At 41.9% G+C, this 18,859-nt stretch overlaps 1 protein-coding gene across 4 annotated transcripts in view; it reads left to right on the top strand.

The window, feature by feature from the left end:
* ABLIM1 (actin binding LIM protein 1) overlaps nt 1-18,859 on the top strand; it is a 191,958-nt gene that overhangs the window by 129,779 nt on the left and 43,320 nt on the right. For all 4 annotated transcript variants that reach the window (XM_030241349.2, XM_050976309.1, XM_050976311.1 and 1 more), the window contains exons 7-8: nt 10,721-10,808; nt 15,373-15,431. In XM_030241349.2, the coding sequence (XP_030097209.2) occupies nt 10,721-10,808; nt 15,373-15,431 (147 nt within the window). The remainder of the gene's footprint in view (nt 1-10,720; nt 10,809-15,372; nt 15,432-18,859) is intronic.

Below are 18,859 nucleotides of genomic sequence, written 5' to 3'. Positions count from 1 at the left end.
CACTAACTATCCACTGGTTACTCTGGTGTCCTTTCTTAATTCCATTTTAATTTTAGTGTAACATTAACACTTTGGCCAGAATTACAAATCAAGGATTCCTGAGAAGTGTCTGGATGTAGTCAAATACAGGCTCATCACTGATATGGATGCTTGTGGAGTGACTGAAGAAAAATATTAGAAGTAAATTTGTCCTTTTCCTAGGTTGTCATCAGTTGTTTGTTGTGACCTCTTGCTGTAAGAAATTTCCAAAGGTCGTAGGTAGCATTGCAGTTAATCAAGGTTAAAACCCCCATTCTTTAGACTTTTTAAAGCATTATCAGATCAGACTGGTTGCAATAGGATCAGTTTCCTACAAGAGCAGGCTCTAGTTACTAACAGGAAAAATTATTCCCTGCTTAATTCCCACACAAGATCCTTCCCTGTCAGAACAATCCATCAGTCTCTGAGGTACAAACTGCCATAAATTGCACATTGCTTTGTTTCTTACAGGCTACTTTTGTTTTATATTCTCTGGTTGTTTTCTGTGGATGTACTGAGTCTGACCTCATGCATTACTCCCCTCCTTTGGCCCTTGCAACTCTTGTTTCTCTGTTGTTTTTGGGACACTCCCTGTGAAGTGAATGCAGATACCAGAACGGAGCCCAGGCTCTGCTGAATCACATGCCAAAGCTTGCATGGTTCCTGAATCAGCCTTCTGACAGACAGCTGGAAAGGCATTCTGTGGGAGATGAACAGAAAAATTGGCTGCAGGTACTGAGGTCTAGTGCTGTCCCAGGTGGTTTTCTGAGAATTTTCCTCTGCCTGGCTCTGCTGGAAGCATTAATTTTGGTCCTGGGTGAGTTGCTTAAACTCCCAAGCTCTCTCTTTCCTCACCAGTCAGAAGGTGGTTTGCACTTGCCCAGTGAACAGTTTAAGATGAGTTTTTCTTGGAGCTGTTCTCCCAGCCTTCCCAGGGCACAGGGCCCTGCCACAGTGCTGAGCTCTCAGGGTCAGCAGCAATTTTGGGGCTGATGCTGCTCACCCAACCCCAGAACTTCTCCTGCACTTGAACTGTCTCAGTGGGCCACAAGTCAGATCAGCCAAAGCTGCCTTCTGGCTGCAAGGGATTTTGCTGTTTGGCCAAGACAGGTCTCAGAGAACTGATTTAACTCTCTTGGAAGTTTTTCCAGGGTGACCTGTGTTCCCTAAGAGCTGCCTGATGCATTTGTAAAATCTTCTCTCTATGAAATGCCCACTGGAATGGATTTTAAGGTCAGAAGCACTGCTAAAGTCATCTTGCTTGACCTTCTCTTTTCAAAATCAGAGCTTTTCCCTAGAAACCAAATGAAAGCTCATCCTTTGGGAAATTACCCAGTCATGAAAGCTGCAGAACAATTGGAAGGCCAAAAATTTTCCCCCATGCTGCTTAAATTACCTTTGCTTTTTAGGAACTTCACCTTGTTTTGAGGTTAAATTTGTCCAATTCCAGCTTTTTGATGCCACAGAGTTTTCAGTGGGATTGAAAAGCTCCTGCTCTTCCCTGCTATTCCATCCTTTCTCTGCTTTTCATCACCTGTGATTGTGATCTGGTCCCCTCTGAAGCCTTTATCTGAGTAATGATTTGACTCTGAGTCCTTCAGGACCACAGCTGAAGGCTGACCTTGTGTTGATGGTTCTGCATCCCTGAATTCCCTTCTGCAGATCCACATGGACACAGCCACCAGTGCTATACATTTTTTTCTGCTTTTCCTTTATATTCTTTGTATACATTAAATGATCAGAAGAGCAGAAGAGTACCTGAAAGGTACTCTGTGACAGCCTTTCCTGGGAGATTTTAATGACGTTCCCCAGCTCCTCTGTCACTTGCTGTTGCCCAGACCACGGCTCAGTCTCACAGGGCCTGTTAGAACACACTTGGTTGGTTGAGATGGCTTGAACAAGCACTGCCTGTGAGTCACCAGCAGCTTTACCAGGGGAGGTTTTGTGTTCTTGCCTTGGCCAGTGGTACCTCATGCTGTGGGTTGAAGGAAGTGATCTCTGAGGTATCTGGCTCAGCAGAGCCTCCCCTGCTATCAGAGCCATCTGTCTGAGCAATGCCTTGCTACACTTTCCTTAAGCCTCTTTGAGTACAAATTATTCAGGTCTTGAATAATCTGTAAATCTTGGTTCGTGAAAAACACTGTTAAAAATATCTTGCTTGATAAATACTATCAAATGGGAAACTGGCATTGTCAAGTACAGACCCTAAAGATACACATCCTGAATATTCCTGCCTTTTCTATGTCATTTTTCATCATCTTTCATCTACAGCTAACAAGGGAATTTTGCCTGATCTGCTTTTTTCATGTTGTACTGTAATAAAGATTTTTATTGTCTTTAAACATAGTGTTCCTAGTAATTTCTTTGGTAAATTTATCTTTCCAATTAGTTACTTTTATTTCTAATTTAATTACTTAGTGTCTTTTTTTTTTCTCTTTAGTTACTATTATCCCAGTTCTTATGATTGGGACCTGCAGCAGAACATCTTAAAAATTCTTTGGTTTTCCTTTTATGTTACTTTAACATCTAAGAATATGTATGTTCCTTCCAAATGCCACATGCATGTATAATTATCTATACATATCTAACACTGCTCACTATTTCATTCTGTTTGTCCACACATGCAGTCAAATCATCTTTGAAAATACACTCTAATTTTTGAAAATGCTAAAAAGATTTTATATTAGGATGAGGTCCACTATTTGTTACCTGCTGTCAAGTGCAAAACTTTCTGATTTATGAAACAATAATCAATAATAAATGTTGAGGGTTTTTTAAGATACAGAGGAGGTTTGTTACTGACTTCCTAGCTAAATTTCAGCAGGTTGGAGTCAGCTGTATTTCTCCTGACTGAGAAAGTTCTTTCCTGTTCAAGTTACTTGCATTTTGGAGCTATTGTTGCAGCACTGCAAGTGCAGCTGCAGTGGATGTCACCTGCTAATGCACGAACATCAGGCTCTGTTATTTGAGGTGCAGCCAGAGAAAGGGGTTGAGGGACCAACAATCACTCAATGTGCAGAGTTCAAAGGATAAACAGGGTGGTGTCTCCCTCAATTCCATATTCCTGCTAACTCAGTGGCTCTGTCAGCCCCTAATGAGAGAGCCTGAGGAGGATTTGGGGAGCGGGAGATTCCCGGTGTTGTGGAAGGTTGGCTGTTGTGTGTATCCATCCCAAAGCCCGTTCCCAGGGCTCCCTGCTGTCCCTTCACTTATGCCACAGGGCTGTCACTCGGCACTGAACCAAGCCAAGGCTTTGCTCTGCTCCCAGCAGCCTGGAGGGGCTGGAATGGCTTTCACAGCCTGCTACAGCCATGGGGCACTCGGTACAACTCAGCACTCCTGCACTGCACTCCTGCACTCAGCACAGGGTTTTTTCTAGCTGCTGGAGTCAAAATTACAGTTATTCCAGCACTAGGCTGTTTGGAAAGGCCTTGGCACTATGCTGGAGTTACTGTAAAGTAGCTTTGCTGGTTAATTCTAATTACAAACTGGTTAACTCCACTATGCTGGAGTTACCCTGAAGTAACTCTGGTGGTTAATTCTAGTTCCAAACCCAGTATGAATGTGGCTGGAAGCAGGTCCTTCAGTGTCTGAAGTATCTTTTCATGTTAAAAATCATGCTGGACAAAATGCATACAAGAGAAAGGAATATTTACTTACCTAATGCTTTGTGGAGCCTTAAGATTACCGAAGATATAGAAAGCCCACACCTGTAGTTATAAACTGGAGCTGTTCCAGCATTGTTGAGAAATAGAGAAGGGATTTGTGTCAGATACTTGCTGCTGAGGAGTTCAGAATTTAAAAACGGTAATCTTTGCATAATCTTTATCATAAAATAATCTTTATTTTAAAATAATCTTTAAATGAAGTTTAAAAGAAAATTAAATGGTGGGTGCTGGATTTTGCCTTCATATGCACCTAAAATAGGGGTAATGAAGGTAGTGAATTCACAGATTTGTATTATAATTAGATACAAATAAAACTTAACAAAGTATAAAATATAGTGCATATATTTCTTCTGGATTGCTTCTGATGAACTATGCATTCAGTTAGTGGGATTAGCTTTCTTGTGCATAAATCTAACAGAAGATCCTAACAGAGATGAAGCTGCAGTCCTGGCAGTGGGCAGTAAAGCTGTGTGTGCAGTTGCTTTGCTCCTTGGTACTGCCCACAAGATTCTAGCCAGCCACTCTGGGCTCCTTTCTTAGTTGAGTGGAATTCCCTTCTCTGCACTGACCTGCTGTTAATTGTGTAAGTAGCATGAATTCTCAGCTTTGGTGCTGTCTGTAGCAATAGGTGGATTTGCCCTGTAAAGGCAGAATGAAGAGCTCCATAAAGACCACAACTGACAGCTGAACATCTCACCTGTGTGTGCAGCTTGCTCAACTTTGGGTGTTGCAGGAAAGTGAGAACTCAAAGAGCTGACAGTGCAATCACAAGTAACTTCTAGGATCTTACTAAAGCAAGTGCAGTTGGTGTTCAGCTGCCCCAAGGGCTGTTTCTTCATGCCAGTGGAGCAGTTTCACAGCTGGGGATTTAGCCTGAGTGATTACTCACATCTCTGCCATAAGGAAAACTGTATTCCATGCAGTGAATAATTGCACTGCTGTCAGCAGCCCCTGATGGGTATGACACTATTGTGTGTGGATAGAATTAACATTAATAAGTTACAAAGTTGATTGCAGTCCATCCATTAAGGGATATACTAGCACGACATTGTCAGTCACTGTTGTAATGCTGGGAAGTATTTTTGTATAAAATCAGACACTGGGCATGATTAACAGTGCAAGTGTTCATACCAGCAGGGCAGCTGGGGTTTTGTCTCCCCCAGGGCAGCCCAGCAATCAGTGGTGGGCTCAGAGGGTCTCCCATGTCTCCTCCATTCCTGGTGTCATTCAGATTTACAGTCACAGCCTCACGCTCCATTTCCCACTTTTCCCCAGTCCTGTCTGCTGTAGCTCCACCAGCTTGGGAACTGCCAGTGTGAGCTCTGCTTCCTGCTGCTCCATCCTCCTGCAAGTTGAACAGAGGCAGAGGCTCTGCTGAGAGCTGCTTCTATTGAGGTGTTGTGACAGGCATGTAAAAAACAGCTTTAGAAGGTCCAAATTTTAAAGATGCATATTAGACAAATTAAAAAAAAAATTACACATTCCTTCCATTGGTAGTAATAAAGAAACTTAAGGTAGATTCTGAAATCCTTTGGAAGCAAAGAAACTGCACTTTTTTTTCTTTTTTTTTTTTTTCTGAGCACAGATATTTGTAGTGACTTGCTCAACAGATAAGAGCCTGGGAAAAATGAGTGGACAGTTTGGGTCAGGATGTTATTAGAGGCAAATTTTGGTCTTCATAGTGTTTATGCTATTCCAGCCACTTGTGAGATCACAGAAGCCTGCAGAGAAGGAAACAATGGAATTTGATGTTACACCAAACATCAAACAGGGTTGAAGGTTCTGTGACCTCTGCAAGTAATTAAAATAAAGCTTCAGTGGAAAATGGCAGGCTACTGCCACAGTTCCTGTTTTACAATTCATGGCATTCCTTAAGGGATTTAAAAGATGAGTCTGAATTATTCTTTGCGCTACTACAAAGTGCTTAGGAGAGTTAAAAAATCAAGTCATTCTCCTCAGAATCATGGCAGGAATAGATACTGATTTGTCTCTCAAATGGACCTATAATAACTGTTCAGAAAAACTAAAGAAAGGAAAAAGGGAACTGCTTTTACTCTCAGACTCTCAGATACTCTTTCAACTACATACAGTTTTGATAGTATTTAAAGAGAAAAGAAAAGCTTTCTGCATGTTTAATAGCTCTCTGTCAGTGACTGCTGAGTTATCTCTGAAAGGAGAGTGAAGGAGTGCAGCTGTGCAAATGTAACACAACAAATATGCACTTAATTGTGTCCTTTGGCCAGCAGAACATGTCTGTTGGTAATCAGTTCTTCCTCTACCAGAGCCACTGGCATGTGAGCTCTCCTAGTGTGATTCTTGTTATTGTTCTCTCTGGCTCTTGTTCACTGTTGTTCTGGAAGGAAGGACAGAGCTGAAGGCATGAGTAATAGGAAATCTTAAGCTCTCACGTTCACCAAAGAGGAAAACATTTATTTAATCAGCCTAGAGCTTTACAAGCACTCAGAGAATAAAAGTTAGTCTTGTGGGAAGTGGGGGCAGAGGGGCTGGACTCAGAAAATACAGCCCTGGCCTTCTGAAGTGCTGGGGTTAACGCTGTACCTGAGCTCAGTGCAGGGACTTTTTCAGCTGGATTTTTGGGACAGGCTGTGTCAGCTTGTCTGCAGGTGTGTTTGCAGCTCCTGGGTTGGAATAATTCTTGCAATACCCACCACTGCTTTCCCTGACAGCTAGGAGTGACAGTACATTTTTGTCTTCAGGAGGTCCCCAGACAAGCAGAGTTTATCAAGTGAAGGCAAATGAGCAGTGTGTGTGTTGTGAGCAGGCTGAGCATCAGCAGGGTGACAGGGTTGAACAGGAGCTCACAGAGGGGTGTTCAACTGGTGCTTCAAGCACCTCCCCACCCTTTAGTTCACCTTTTAGACGGGTAGAGGTGTCTGAGCTGGGTGCACACAGTGGATAACCCATTTCTGCCACCTCTGTTACTCAGGAGAAGCTGTGCAGGGTCACTCCCCACCCCTTAGAGGGAGCCTTCAAAGCTCTCTGCAAGCAGTCCACAACTGGATTTGTAACGTCCAAACTGAAGTTATTTGGGAGAATAGCATGATGGACAAAGGCTGGAAATGTAGCTTCTGAGTCTGAAAAGGTGATCTAGGAAAAACCTGGCCTGAAAAATGTGGTTTCTCATTGTCAAGTGTTATTACAGGTCTTGGTATTGTTATAATGCATAATAGAGTTTGTACTTTTGCTCATGATGCTTGGGACATGTCCTCTGCAGAATAAACACATCCAGCTCCTCTGTGTCATCCACCATCTATGAATTCTGGTCACTGAGCCTTCAACTGTCCTTCACAAGCATTAGAAATGTGATTACATGGGGTGTATTTTTACTCTGGTTATGAAGAATACATTTCTGTAATGGTTTTCCTTGGTAGTGTTTCTCTAAAGTATTTTATGTAGGACATTAAATGTAATTTAACCTGCTTTGTAGACTGGGAAACTGAAGTTCAGTGTTGATACAGACTTGATTCCAGTTAAAGTCTAGAAATTACTAGAATAAATAGATCCTTAATACTATCTAAAATAATGTTGTATCTATTTCATTCTTGAGAATGCATATCATGTGCATATTGTGGACAGTGTATATATGTGTAGTATGTAGAAAATAACTAAAACTCATATCTTTGATCAGTCACTGATTAGTCAGATTTGCAGAGTCATAGAAAGCTATTCAAATTTAGCATCTATTTATCTGCATTTGTAATTATGCTTGTAGAATTCCTTTGGTCTCTGTTTCTTCACCCTGAAATTCTAGGGCTCTGGAAGTATTTGGTAAATGAGAACATACTCACGCTCTTTTTAATTTAATTTTTTCTGTCTGCTGTGTTTAAATGGAATTTTATCCAAGAACTTATTTCACATTTATCAATGTGGGTAGAAGATAAATAGGCAAGTCAGAAGAGGTTGTATGTTGTCATAAACTGAAAACTGATACTCTTTGCTTTTAGGGCACACGCAAGTGTCTGATGATTAGCAGAGACTTTATAGGCAGTGACAGCAACACACAGGTTTAATATTTCATTTTACAATAAATTGCTATCAGTTCATTCAATTCTATTTAACTTGAAGTAAAAATGTTCAATATCATTTTGGTTGCTTATAGCACTTCTAGCTAAGCAGACCAAGGCATTTACAACAATTAATTTACCTTACTCCATCTTATTTGAGAGACAGTCCTCTAAGATACGGGTCACAGTTTGTTCTTGATGGTTTGGATAGTCCTGATGAGTCAACCAAAGTGAAATAATTCAGGAGGGACCAAAAGCAGTATGATGGATCAGGTCCCTGTGTCTGCATAGCACAGAGAACTGCAGAGGATTTCTGGATGTGAACTTGAGAAGGGGCAAGGAGAGCTCAGCAGAGGGAGAAGACAGAGCCTTTAACCCTCTCTCACCTTGACTGAAGAATGTTTGGGGCAAATGAGCACTTAATCAGTGTTTCCTGGTCCTGCCAGGAGGATTGAGGTGCAAACATTATAATGCACAGCACAGTAGCTTGAGATCCCAGGAAGCTGCACACTGAACACACTGAATGAGGGTTTAGTGGCCCTAAAAGGGCAAAAGCAGATGTCTGGAAAGTGTGAATATTTCATTGACTTTTAGATGCAAAAGTCTCTCCTAATACATTATAAATGACTGATTTTTAGCATCCATTCTCCCAGATGATATCAGCAAGTCAGGCATAGCAAGATAAGTCCTGAATTAGCTGAGATTCAGAATGTTCTCCAGCAAATACCTGCTGTAGGAAGGATCCCACTCATGAGCTGCAGGAACATTACAGAGGCAGAAAACTCATGAAACTGTTTTGGAAGTGTTTGACAACAACAAGTGCAGCTGCTCTGGTATGTCACTGCCCCAAAACCTCTCCATTGCAGGGCGTGTTCTCACTTGGACTGGCAGGGTTGTGTTATCTGGGGCGTGGTGTTCATCCATCACCACTCACACCAGGCTAAAACTGAGCCAGTGTTGCAGTCTCAGGGAGAGACCTGATAAACTCAAAATTGATCCCTCTGGCTGCTGGGAAGAGGCAGGTGTACATGGTTTGAACTATATTCCCTTGACAGCAGCTTATCAGAAGTTTCCCCAGGAAAACAAAACTTCAGAGAAGCCACAGGTCTAAGCATAATAATGTGATGAATTCTGGATTTCTTTATCCTATAAATTCCAGTCTTGAATGAAACTAATGGGACACCTCAGAGGTTAAATAACTGCTAGGGAGAGTCATCAGAGATGAAGGCAGCCAGTAATGAAAATGACAGAGAATGAGCATTAACTGTGTTTTCTCTCTCAGTTCAATATTAGCTTTGTTGCTGCAAGTCAAACATCAGTTCTGTGTTTTCTCCCTCATTAACTTTGCTTCCTTGAGTAAGCAAATTTTGTGGTGACTTCTCATTTTCCCTTTTAATAGAGACCCTGTTTTGCCTGATAGCTCTAAATCTGCTTTACTAAACACCTAAATTCCATTATTTTCTGTTTGGTGGAATTTGCCCCTGAAGTGCAAGAATCAACAGTAAATGCAGGATCTGATTAAGAGAAGTGGAGGCTTTTTGCAGCTGAACAGTGAAATGTAAAACTCAGCTAACAGCACACTGAGTCTCTTCTCTAGCCTTGTATTGCTGAAGTTCCTGGATGGGAATTATTAAAAATGATTAATCGTTTATATTTTAAATTTATTTTTTATATTTAAAATTATTACTCATTTATTTGTATCATTCAATTAATATTCAGTTATTAAAATTGAATGGTGCAACTTTAGCTGTAGAAGAACTGAGTAGTAGAGCTGATTTTCTGGTAGCTGTCAGGTACTTTAATCCATCATCTAATATATATATATATATATATATTTAAATAGAAAGCCTGTATAATGAATGTCATATGTGAACCAAAAATATGTTTTTATTCTTCTCAACAGAAAGGTTGGATTTAGTAATGTAATGGTCTCAAGTACAATGAGGTAGGAGATGGTTTTGATGACATTTTAGAAGTCAGCTATGGAGTAAACAGTTATTTTGGGCTTATATCATCTCAGTGGATGGGGAACATTTGTGAAAAAGGACTTGAGGTTAATTTGTTTAGAAAGCCAGACACAAATTCAAAGGCTTTTAGAATTCTTTACTTGTCACTATGAGGGGTCATTTTCTAGCATTAATAATTTTTCTATTTAAAAGCCTGATGTGGACATTTTGTGCTTAGTTTATGAGGTGAGGAAGCTAATGTATTGATTGCTTTGGTCTGCTAAAGAGAAGAAATCACATTAATATTTATGCCTTGATTTTTCCTGTCCTTATAGGCCTGAAATCTGATCAGCTTCACCTATTAATGGTATCAATGTATTTAAGAGACTGAATGACTCAGTGGATTTGGATTTGGGTGACAGGATCTGGGGTATTTAGGGCCTTTACAGCAGTAGTTCAAATTCAGCTCAGGCTGTCTGTGCTGGTGCAGCTTCTGAAGTAGAGGATCTGGGAATTAAATTAATGGTCCCAGGAGTGGCTCTAGAAAGCTCTCCTTACTAATAGCCATGGCAGCAGTGCAGGGAAGAAAGCCAAGGAATGAAATGGTTGAAAACTCACTCACTGGCAAAACGAGGAGACAGCAGGTTCACACCAGTGAACTGCAGTGTGACATTCATTGCCTTGGACTGTCAGGTGATTTTAAAAGTGTTTGTCAAATCATGGAGAACAGGTACCTTGTGATGTAGCCATGGCCAGGAGGACACTGATTGCTGGAATGGGAAGGTGTGGAGAGGAAGGGCTGTGCTGTGCTGTGCTGCCTTTTCTCTCACAGTCTTTGCCCAGGCAGGCACTGCTGGGCTCTGCTGAGGACAGGACAGACCCCAGGGCTGAAGCAGCATGGCACAGCTCACACTCTCAGTGCTCTTGTCACATCATGAGTGCAGGGTTGTAGCAAAACAGGTGAACTAGAGGAGAAAGGGCAGTGGTCAGCCAGCAAATGATGAGTGCTCAGAAAGTACTGCAATGCATTTGTCCCTCATGCTCCTTTTTTGTTTTTGTTTAGGCAGGTGACAAGCATTATCATCCAAGCTGTGCACGATGCAGCAGATGCAACCAAATGTTCACAGAAGGAGAAGAAATGTATCTGCAAGGTAAGGATGTCTCCATTCCAAAAGAAGAAAATCAGACATTGTGATTTTTCTGTCACAGACCTCAGGAGTTTATAAACCATCCCCATGTAATATGTCCAAGGAGGACTGTAGCCATCCTGTCCTCAGTAGTGTTCTCACCTTTTTTCACTTGATCCCCTTCTGGTCTATTAGGTGGCCATAACTGTGGCTTTGCAGGGACCCTGCACCCTTCCTGAGGCAGCCTGTGCTTACTAAAAAATGAAATTTATTAGGCTGCCTCTGAGTTTGATATCTCATGGATGGTTTAGCCCCAGAATGGTGGATGAGATACCAGACCAAGTGAAGGGATTTCCCCTGATTTCTGCTGATCAGTTGCTGTGCTATTCTGGGCTACACTTCAAACTGTAAAAAGCAAGAGGAAATCTTTGAGAAGCTGCAGTTAATTTGTTTTGAACAATGTAGACCTCATTCCTCATGCACATTGACAGAGTCTCTCCTCCAGTTCTTAATTCTATTTGCTACCCTTGCCTAGTTCCCTTTTATCTGGTCACATCTCTCTTTTTATTCCCATGTACTTTATTTTTATATCTTTCTAGAGCCACCTCTTTCTTCTCTGTTTATTTTCATCTCCCCTTTCTTGTTAATAGTCTCACACTCCCAGTTATTGTCAAGCTTCTTCATGATGTTTTCACATAAAAAAGAATATTCTCTTTTCTTTGATTGAAAAGTATCCTTGATATGAATCCCACTCTCTGAGATGGTGGTATACTCACTATTATTTGTTTTTATTGCTTGCTGTAGTATTACTGTTTGTAGAAGAATGTATAATACCCATTTATATAAGCCAGAAATAAAAGTGAAAAAGGCAGATACATGTTGGGATTTCATATATTGCACTTAGGTTAGAAAATCTGATGTACTTGAAAGGAATGTAGAAGAATAGTGAAAGAAATATGAAAGTGTTCTCACAGCCATTTCTTGAAATCCTGAGGAGAGGTTCTTACTGGAGGAGTTCCAAAATAAGATAATATTGTTGAGGCATTCCTTTGAAGCTAACTTGTTTTATTTTGTAGTTTGTCCTTCCTTGCAGTCCCTCTCTCTCATCTCTCCCTGACCTTATACCTCAGTCATCTTATTCCAGCTGTGCCCAGAACAGGATGTGAAATGGTGAAGCTGCTCTGCTTGGCAGGAGCAAGCAGAGGCTGGAAGAGGGCTGGGTGGGAGGTGCTGCTTTCTGATGGCAAATTGGAAAAACTAACTTGGAAGCAGCTCTTACAGCATCTGGCAAATCTTAGTTTCCTCACATGATGGTGTGGTAAAGTACAGGCAGAGTTCAAAATGAGCATCAGATCATTCTTTGCTGTCATTAATTAATAACAACCATCTCCAGCTAGTGCCATTTGCACCAGTCTGGCAGAGAGTGGGACTTTGGGGTAATTGAGCAGGCTTTGGTGAAAATTTCTGCAGATCAAAATAAGACAGAAGGTATCACTTTTACTTAAACTAGGCTGGAGTTTGTCCTGGACAAGTTCAGGTGATTGGAAAGGGGAGAGGAGAGAAACCTGGCAGCAGCTTGATCTGCTGTTCTCTTCTTAGTGTACCTCTCTTTCTGTGGTTATGAATCAATGTTCCTGGTGCTCAGGCTGTCTCAGGGGAGAAGCACCTCAAATTGCAGTGTTTTATCATTCACAGGATGTTTTCTGGCTAAATACTGTAATTGCTGAGTGTACTGCAGGCTGTGCTGCCAAAGCTTTCCTTGCTGAATTCAGCCTGCTTGGAAGTGTGAGGACCTAAAAGCCTTTCCTGAGCAAAGCTCTCAGCTGAAATGCATATCCTGACTCCATCCAAATCACTGCCCCCAGGGTGCAGAATAACAGCATTCCAAGCATTTCTCTGAAACAGAAATACAACACCACAACAATAAAGCTAGAACAAAATTCATGTTGTTGATAAAACACACAAAAATAGGTGGCTTCCATCTCACTTGTAATTGTTGTCTCCCTAGAATATGAAAGCACTGTCTTGGTATTGCTTTGTATAATAGAGAAGCCTGGCAGGATTGGGGTAGGAATTTGTATTAGAAATGTTGGGAAACTGCAAATGGAGAACATGGACAAACAAGCTCGATGTCTTGGGGCTTTCTATGTTAAGGATGGTTGGAATAATGCTAGCAGAAACACTCTGGCTTGGCTCTGCTCCAACGCATGAAAATAAAAAAGAAGCAGCACCAGAAACTGTTTCCCATTGACTGCCTGGTAATACATTATTTTATGGGCTGCCCCACAAGGCTGTTGCTGAGTTAGGATTGCCCAGTATTTAGAGGGATGCTGATGTTGAAATAATGGTATGTGCAAAGTTTAAAGCTGAGTAAGTGAGCATGCTAGTTGGTGTTTGCCAGGTAAGCAAACAAACATATGTTCAGAATGGAAATGATCACAATATTCTGAGCTGTTTCCAGCAGTAAAAGAGAGAAGTGATGCAGCTTGGGAATTTGCACCCTTGCAAGCATTTCAAAACAGTTTGGATAAATAGTATCTACAAAATGTAGGTGGCTCAGAGTTCAAGATCACATCAAAGATGTACATTTAACTTCTTAATCCTACTCTGATTTGGGTTTTTGAATGTCACATCTTTCAAATCTCTTTATCATTTTGTGAAAGAAAACCCACAACCTTTATCTAGGTTTCACCATGAAAATGACATCTAGGTTCCTGTATTTCTTGTTCACTTTCAGCATTCTCACAGGCTGTCCCCAGACTGTGCCAGTTTGGGATAAATCCTGCCCAAATTGCAGTGACAGCTTTCTCCTTGATGGTAGGGAAAGTTTAACAGAAAAGAATCACAGAATTGTTAAGGTTGGGAACACTCCTAAGATCATCAGCTCCTGCCATTAATCTAACAGTGAGGTACAGGGGAATAGGGATAATTTTCTCATGCCCACACAGGAAGGAAGCTCACAGCTGGATTTGAGACCTGAACTAAAATCTTCTTAGTTCATCCTTGAGCAATAGGTGTCATATTCAGAGGAGTATTACTCAGCTCACTTCTTTTAACATGAACTTACAGCCTTATAACCTGAACTCTCCTCCTCCTGCATGGACAGGGCTCAGCTCCCTCCTGATCCCGCAGGCTCTGCAGGGTCCTGGCTCTGAGGCTGCTGTTTGTTTACAGAGAAGGCTCTCGGTGCACTTCTCCCTGGCATCTGATGGCTTCCCTCTGCCAAAGGCACAGTTTCTTCTTCCTCAGCTTAGAATCACAGCCAGACATCTCAGACCCTTGCTCCAGGGTCACAGCATTCTCTCCTGTCTCCTGGTGATGACTGTGCTGTGTACTGCTGGGAAGTGAAATGATCCCTGCTGCTCTTTACTTCTGCACCAAGCCATGTAAGGGCTTGTTAGAAGAAAGTTTCCAGGGGCCCTGACCCATCCCTCTCCTGTCCTCTGTGGGTGGGGTTTCCTCTGGCTGCTTTTGAACTAATAGTCACCAGCAGGAGACCTGGGCTTGGCTCTATTTGGTTTCTCTGTGGGCAGATGGAAGAGGTGATGTTCCCCCCTGCAGATGGTCAGGGCTCTGGGTTGGTGGTGACTGGAATGAAGGATGAATTTGATTGCAGCTGCAGTCAGTGTTAAAAATCAGTGTTAGTCTCTGCTCTGTTCCATCTTGGCCCATGCCTTCAGCAGCTTTCCAGCAGCGACCACAGCTTACACTCTGTTTTAGAGGACAACTGAAATGGGATGGAAATCATTCTTGCCCTGACATCACTCAGTCCATGAGGACAGCAGGATATTCCTACTTTACAGCATAAAAAAGAATCTCATATTTTGGGAAACAAACAGCAGAGGACTCTTTTAGTAGGATATAAGCTGGAATATGTCAGCTTATGGAAGCACCAGTGCCAAAGACCAGAGCTCAGGGTAGAAGTGCTGTGTGTGCCAGTGGCAGGTATGGTGTACTGGGATGCAGGGAGAGGCTCTCGTGTGCAGCTTTGCACCACCTGTCATCCTGGCCTCTCACCCACTGCTGCTGGGTCACACACAGCCCTGGCTCCTGCACTGGGAATTTTTTAATTTTGCTTTTCCTTTTGCATTTTGCATGAGGGAAGATGTGATCTGAGTGGTACTTTACAGTAACTGAGTATGACACCTATTTCTCAATGGACTTAGAATCAGAAGTTCCTTTTTATGTGCAGGGCAGTACATAAGGGGAGAAACAGATCAGGTAAACTGTGGCCCAGCTCCTTTGCTCTTACCCTCCAACCTGCCAGAGGAATGCTCTCTCTTTCAGTTCCTCCAGCTGGTGCTTGCTGGCTCTGTTGCTGCTTGAGGCTGCTTGAGTTTTAATTAAGAATGTGTGCAGAGTGCTTTGACAGCCTCAGGACAAAGCTGCTGTAGGTACACCAAGGATTTGAATATTTTTTTTGTTTCCCTTGTATTTCCCATGAGCTAAGACTTTAATGTGAATTACTCTCATAGTTCATACAGATTCAGCAGCTGATGCAATGAAGAGATTCTCTTTAATAACTGGCTTGCCATGAGCAGAAGTCATCTGCTTTGCTCTGAATGAAGCTGTGTTTCTCCTCCCTCAGGTTCCACTGTCTGGCATCCCGACTGTAAGCAATCCACTAAGACTGAGGAGAAGCTCCGGGTAAGCTGAATTCATGGCACACCATGCCTTTTGCACACACAATAATTAAATGTTGTTTTTAAAAGAGTGACTTTTTCCATGTTTTTTTCGCATAGCTGTCACAACTCTGGCAGAATATACAGTGGAGGCACTTCAGAGGTATTGCTCTGATTTTTAGGCTTACCACCTTCACATACCTGTCTCAGTGCACTGCCTTAAAGATAGTGTCATTTATTGACATACAGACGTGGCCAAGTATCTAAGACACTTCATTTCATATCTCAGTTGTTGTGAGAGAGACTCCTAAGGAGAAGATATGAACAGGGCAAATGCTATCATATATTTTAGTGGTTTTGCACATCTGTGTAATTGCTCTATAGTTCTCCCCTGTTCTGCGTGGTTATTTGCAGCATTGAGACAAGATGAACTCTTCTTTACCATCCAAGTAAGCCTCAATCTAAAGTGGTCCTGATTTGAATACCAAAAAGAGCCACAGTTACCCTTGGAGTTACATCAGCATATGCAGACAAACTTTCTGGGTCAAATCCTTGGTGACATTAATGCTGCACTGATAAATGCTAGAGCCTGGCTTTTTGCATGAACCAGGCAATTCTAAGCCCTTATTCACTGATTCATCCTCTGGACAATTTTTTTCTTTTTGATGTCTCAGTTGGTCCCTTGAATTTTGCTGATTTTCCAAGATATGACTATTAGAGACTGTATATGAATAAATTGTCTTTTAGATAAGGAAGCTAAGAGGTACTGGTATGAAGATACCTGTGGCATCCTGCAGGTTATTCTGTGTGGGTCTCATTCACAGGAAGCCACATCCTTTAGCATTTATTCCAGTACAATGGTCTGTAAAGCATCCCCCACAGAGAAGTTATTATGGTCATAGGTAATGTGCAGATAAATTCCTGTTGAGCAGAGTTTGTGTTGAGCAGAGTGTGGGGAAAAACATAACTGGCCCTAGATGGGCATGTGGTCTAGAATGACCAAACCTCAGTGCAGGTACTATCCAGCATTCACACATTGCTCTGTCCTGACTTTTTGTAAGAGAATGGAAAATTATGCCAGGCTGGATTTTCTTCCTCATTTACCAGTTTGAATGTAAGACAGTATTTTGGCCATGCTTAAGTGTCAGAATGCTTTTGCCTTGTAGTACTTGGTTGCAGTACAATACCTCCCTTTCACTCGGACCCAGGAGTTTTATCAAAGCACTCCTGACTACATTCTGGCCCTTATTAGCCTTCTCCAGCTGACCTCATAAATCAGTTTGCTTGTTTCCATTCCCCATGGAAATGGCTGTAGTCCTCTTCAAGTATTTCCCTTTTTGTCAGTATTCTCCCCCCTCAGCTAATTTTAATTGAAGTGAGCAAAGGGAATGGATTCAGTCACCTGCAAGGCATTGCCTAAGTGAGTCCTTGCAGGAAGAGGAAGTGGAGCTGAAGAAGGCAAACTGAGGGAGCATCTGAGCAGTGTGACAGCAGAGCTGTCCTGCAGCACCATGCTCCTGGAGGAGACCTGTGCAGAGGTTTTAATAGGTCCTTAAAAGGCATTGATAAATGCACCATACTGAAGCTGGCTGAGATGCACCATTTTTAGCTTCTATGGTACATCACAGATTCTGTGCTTTGGTGCAAAGTCAGAACCTTATACTAGTATCAGCTGGAGTTCCCTTTGATGACTTTGACACGTGCTTCATCCTGTTGACCCAAATGAACGCAGTAGCAAACAGGTAGGTACAGAAACGAACAAAACTGGGGGACTCTGTGCTGTTTGAGCATGTCAGCACTAAGTTAGGATATGTACTTTGATTGAATTTCAGTTTTTTATTCAGGGTCAGGCCTAGATTTTCTGGTGGTTCTGCAAAAAGCCAGTGCCATTGCCTATTTGCTTGCTGGGTTTCCTTTCCCTATAGAACAAAACAAAACAAAACCCCTTTTATCACTGAAGTAACTTCAGAAGTTTTCAGCAAGTTCTGTTTTCTCTCAGTAACTGAATTGTGATATAAACTAATCAGCATTTGAGCTGGTCATGATCTGAGAGGGAGTTCATAAAAGCAATGGTTGCTTTAGATCTTTTCCCCATGGATATTTGTGGAAGTTTGCAAAGACAAAACAAGCAGAAAACAAAGCAACCATATGCACATTACAAAAATAGATATTGTTTGGTGTTTGTTTACAACTGTCTGGCTGTTACGGTTCTGCAGCGGTCAGTAAGTAACAGAAACTATAACACAAACAGATGATAAAAACTCGATTAAAAAAAAGAGCTTAACCACTGAACTGGGGAAACTGCTTTCCTTTTCACTCATTTTTCCCTTTTGTGTTCCATGACAGCATTCCTCATCTGAGTTCTTTTATCCAAAGAGTCTGGTTCTGCGCAGGCCACGCTCTGCAGAGGTTTGCTGTTGTGTTTTCATAGTGTTGATAATGATCTTCTTTACTGAGAAGATTCCTCATTACTGTCATTTGCTGTGCTTGCTACTACTCCTGCCACACAGCTTTCCTGCTATCACTTGCCACCATGGGCACTGACGCTGTATTTTGCATCACCTGTTTCAGTGTTGCTTGTTAATTCTCACATTTTTTTATTTTGTTTAATGAAATGCTTACAATTAACTTTTTTATTTTAGATTCAGATGAGCTTTTGGGGTCTGTAGTATTGTTCTTCCAGTATGTCAGAAAGTTTTCCTTCTGAAACAAAAAATTAGAGTGTAAATATGAAGCAAATGAAAATGGTGAAAAATATCTGACTTTAAAGCAATGGTTAAAAAGAAATAGTTTTCCATGAACAATGACTTATGCTTTTAGGGAAAAAAAAAATCCATCAGTTAAGTCGCTTCCTTTTTTATATATATATTGAGCAACTACCCATGAATACTTTAGTTGAGAAAATGCTTACAAAAGCCCAGGTTTGGATATATTCTGTGTGCTACCTGAGAGCATTTGTCTGTGAGTTGTCACATCTAAATTTCAAGGTCCTCTCTGTCCTCCTGATTCTGGAGTAGCTGTTTACTTTCAGATTTTACTGAGTGTGCTTTGCACCTACAAACACCACCCAATTCCATTTCTTCTCCCTCAGGGCAGTGTTTATTTGTTGGTTGTGACTGCTGTGGGATGTGTGGCTGTGCTGGTGCAGGTGCTCCTGAGGTAGTTTTCAGCTGGTGATGGAGTCGGAGCGCACTGGTGCAGACCTGGTGCAGGCTGGCAGCAGGCAGAGTCCATGCCCCTGGATTTCCTTGGTGTTGGTTTGGGCACCCCTCACATCTCTCATGGCACAGTAGATGTAGTCAGTGTCAGCCAGGGCAGGGTACCTGTGTGAGATCCAGGGTTGGACAGTGGAATCCAGTTCTGTGATTTAGTGGGGGTCAATGCAAGCCCTCTGATCTTTGTGGTTTAGTTACCTAACTGCTCTTGAACCCCTCTCTCTGTTAGCCTCAGATC

This window comes from Serinus canaria, chromosome 6 (genome assembly GCF_022539315.1).
Source record: "Serinus canaria isolate serCan28SL12 chromosome 6, serCan2020, whole genome shotgun sequence".
Lineage (NCBI taxonomy): Eukaryota > Metazoa > Chordata > Aves > Passeriformes > Fringillidae > Serinus > Serinus canaria.
This window is presented reverse-complemented; position numbering and strand designations above follow the sequence as displayed.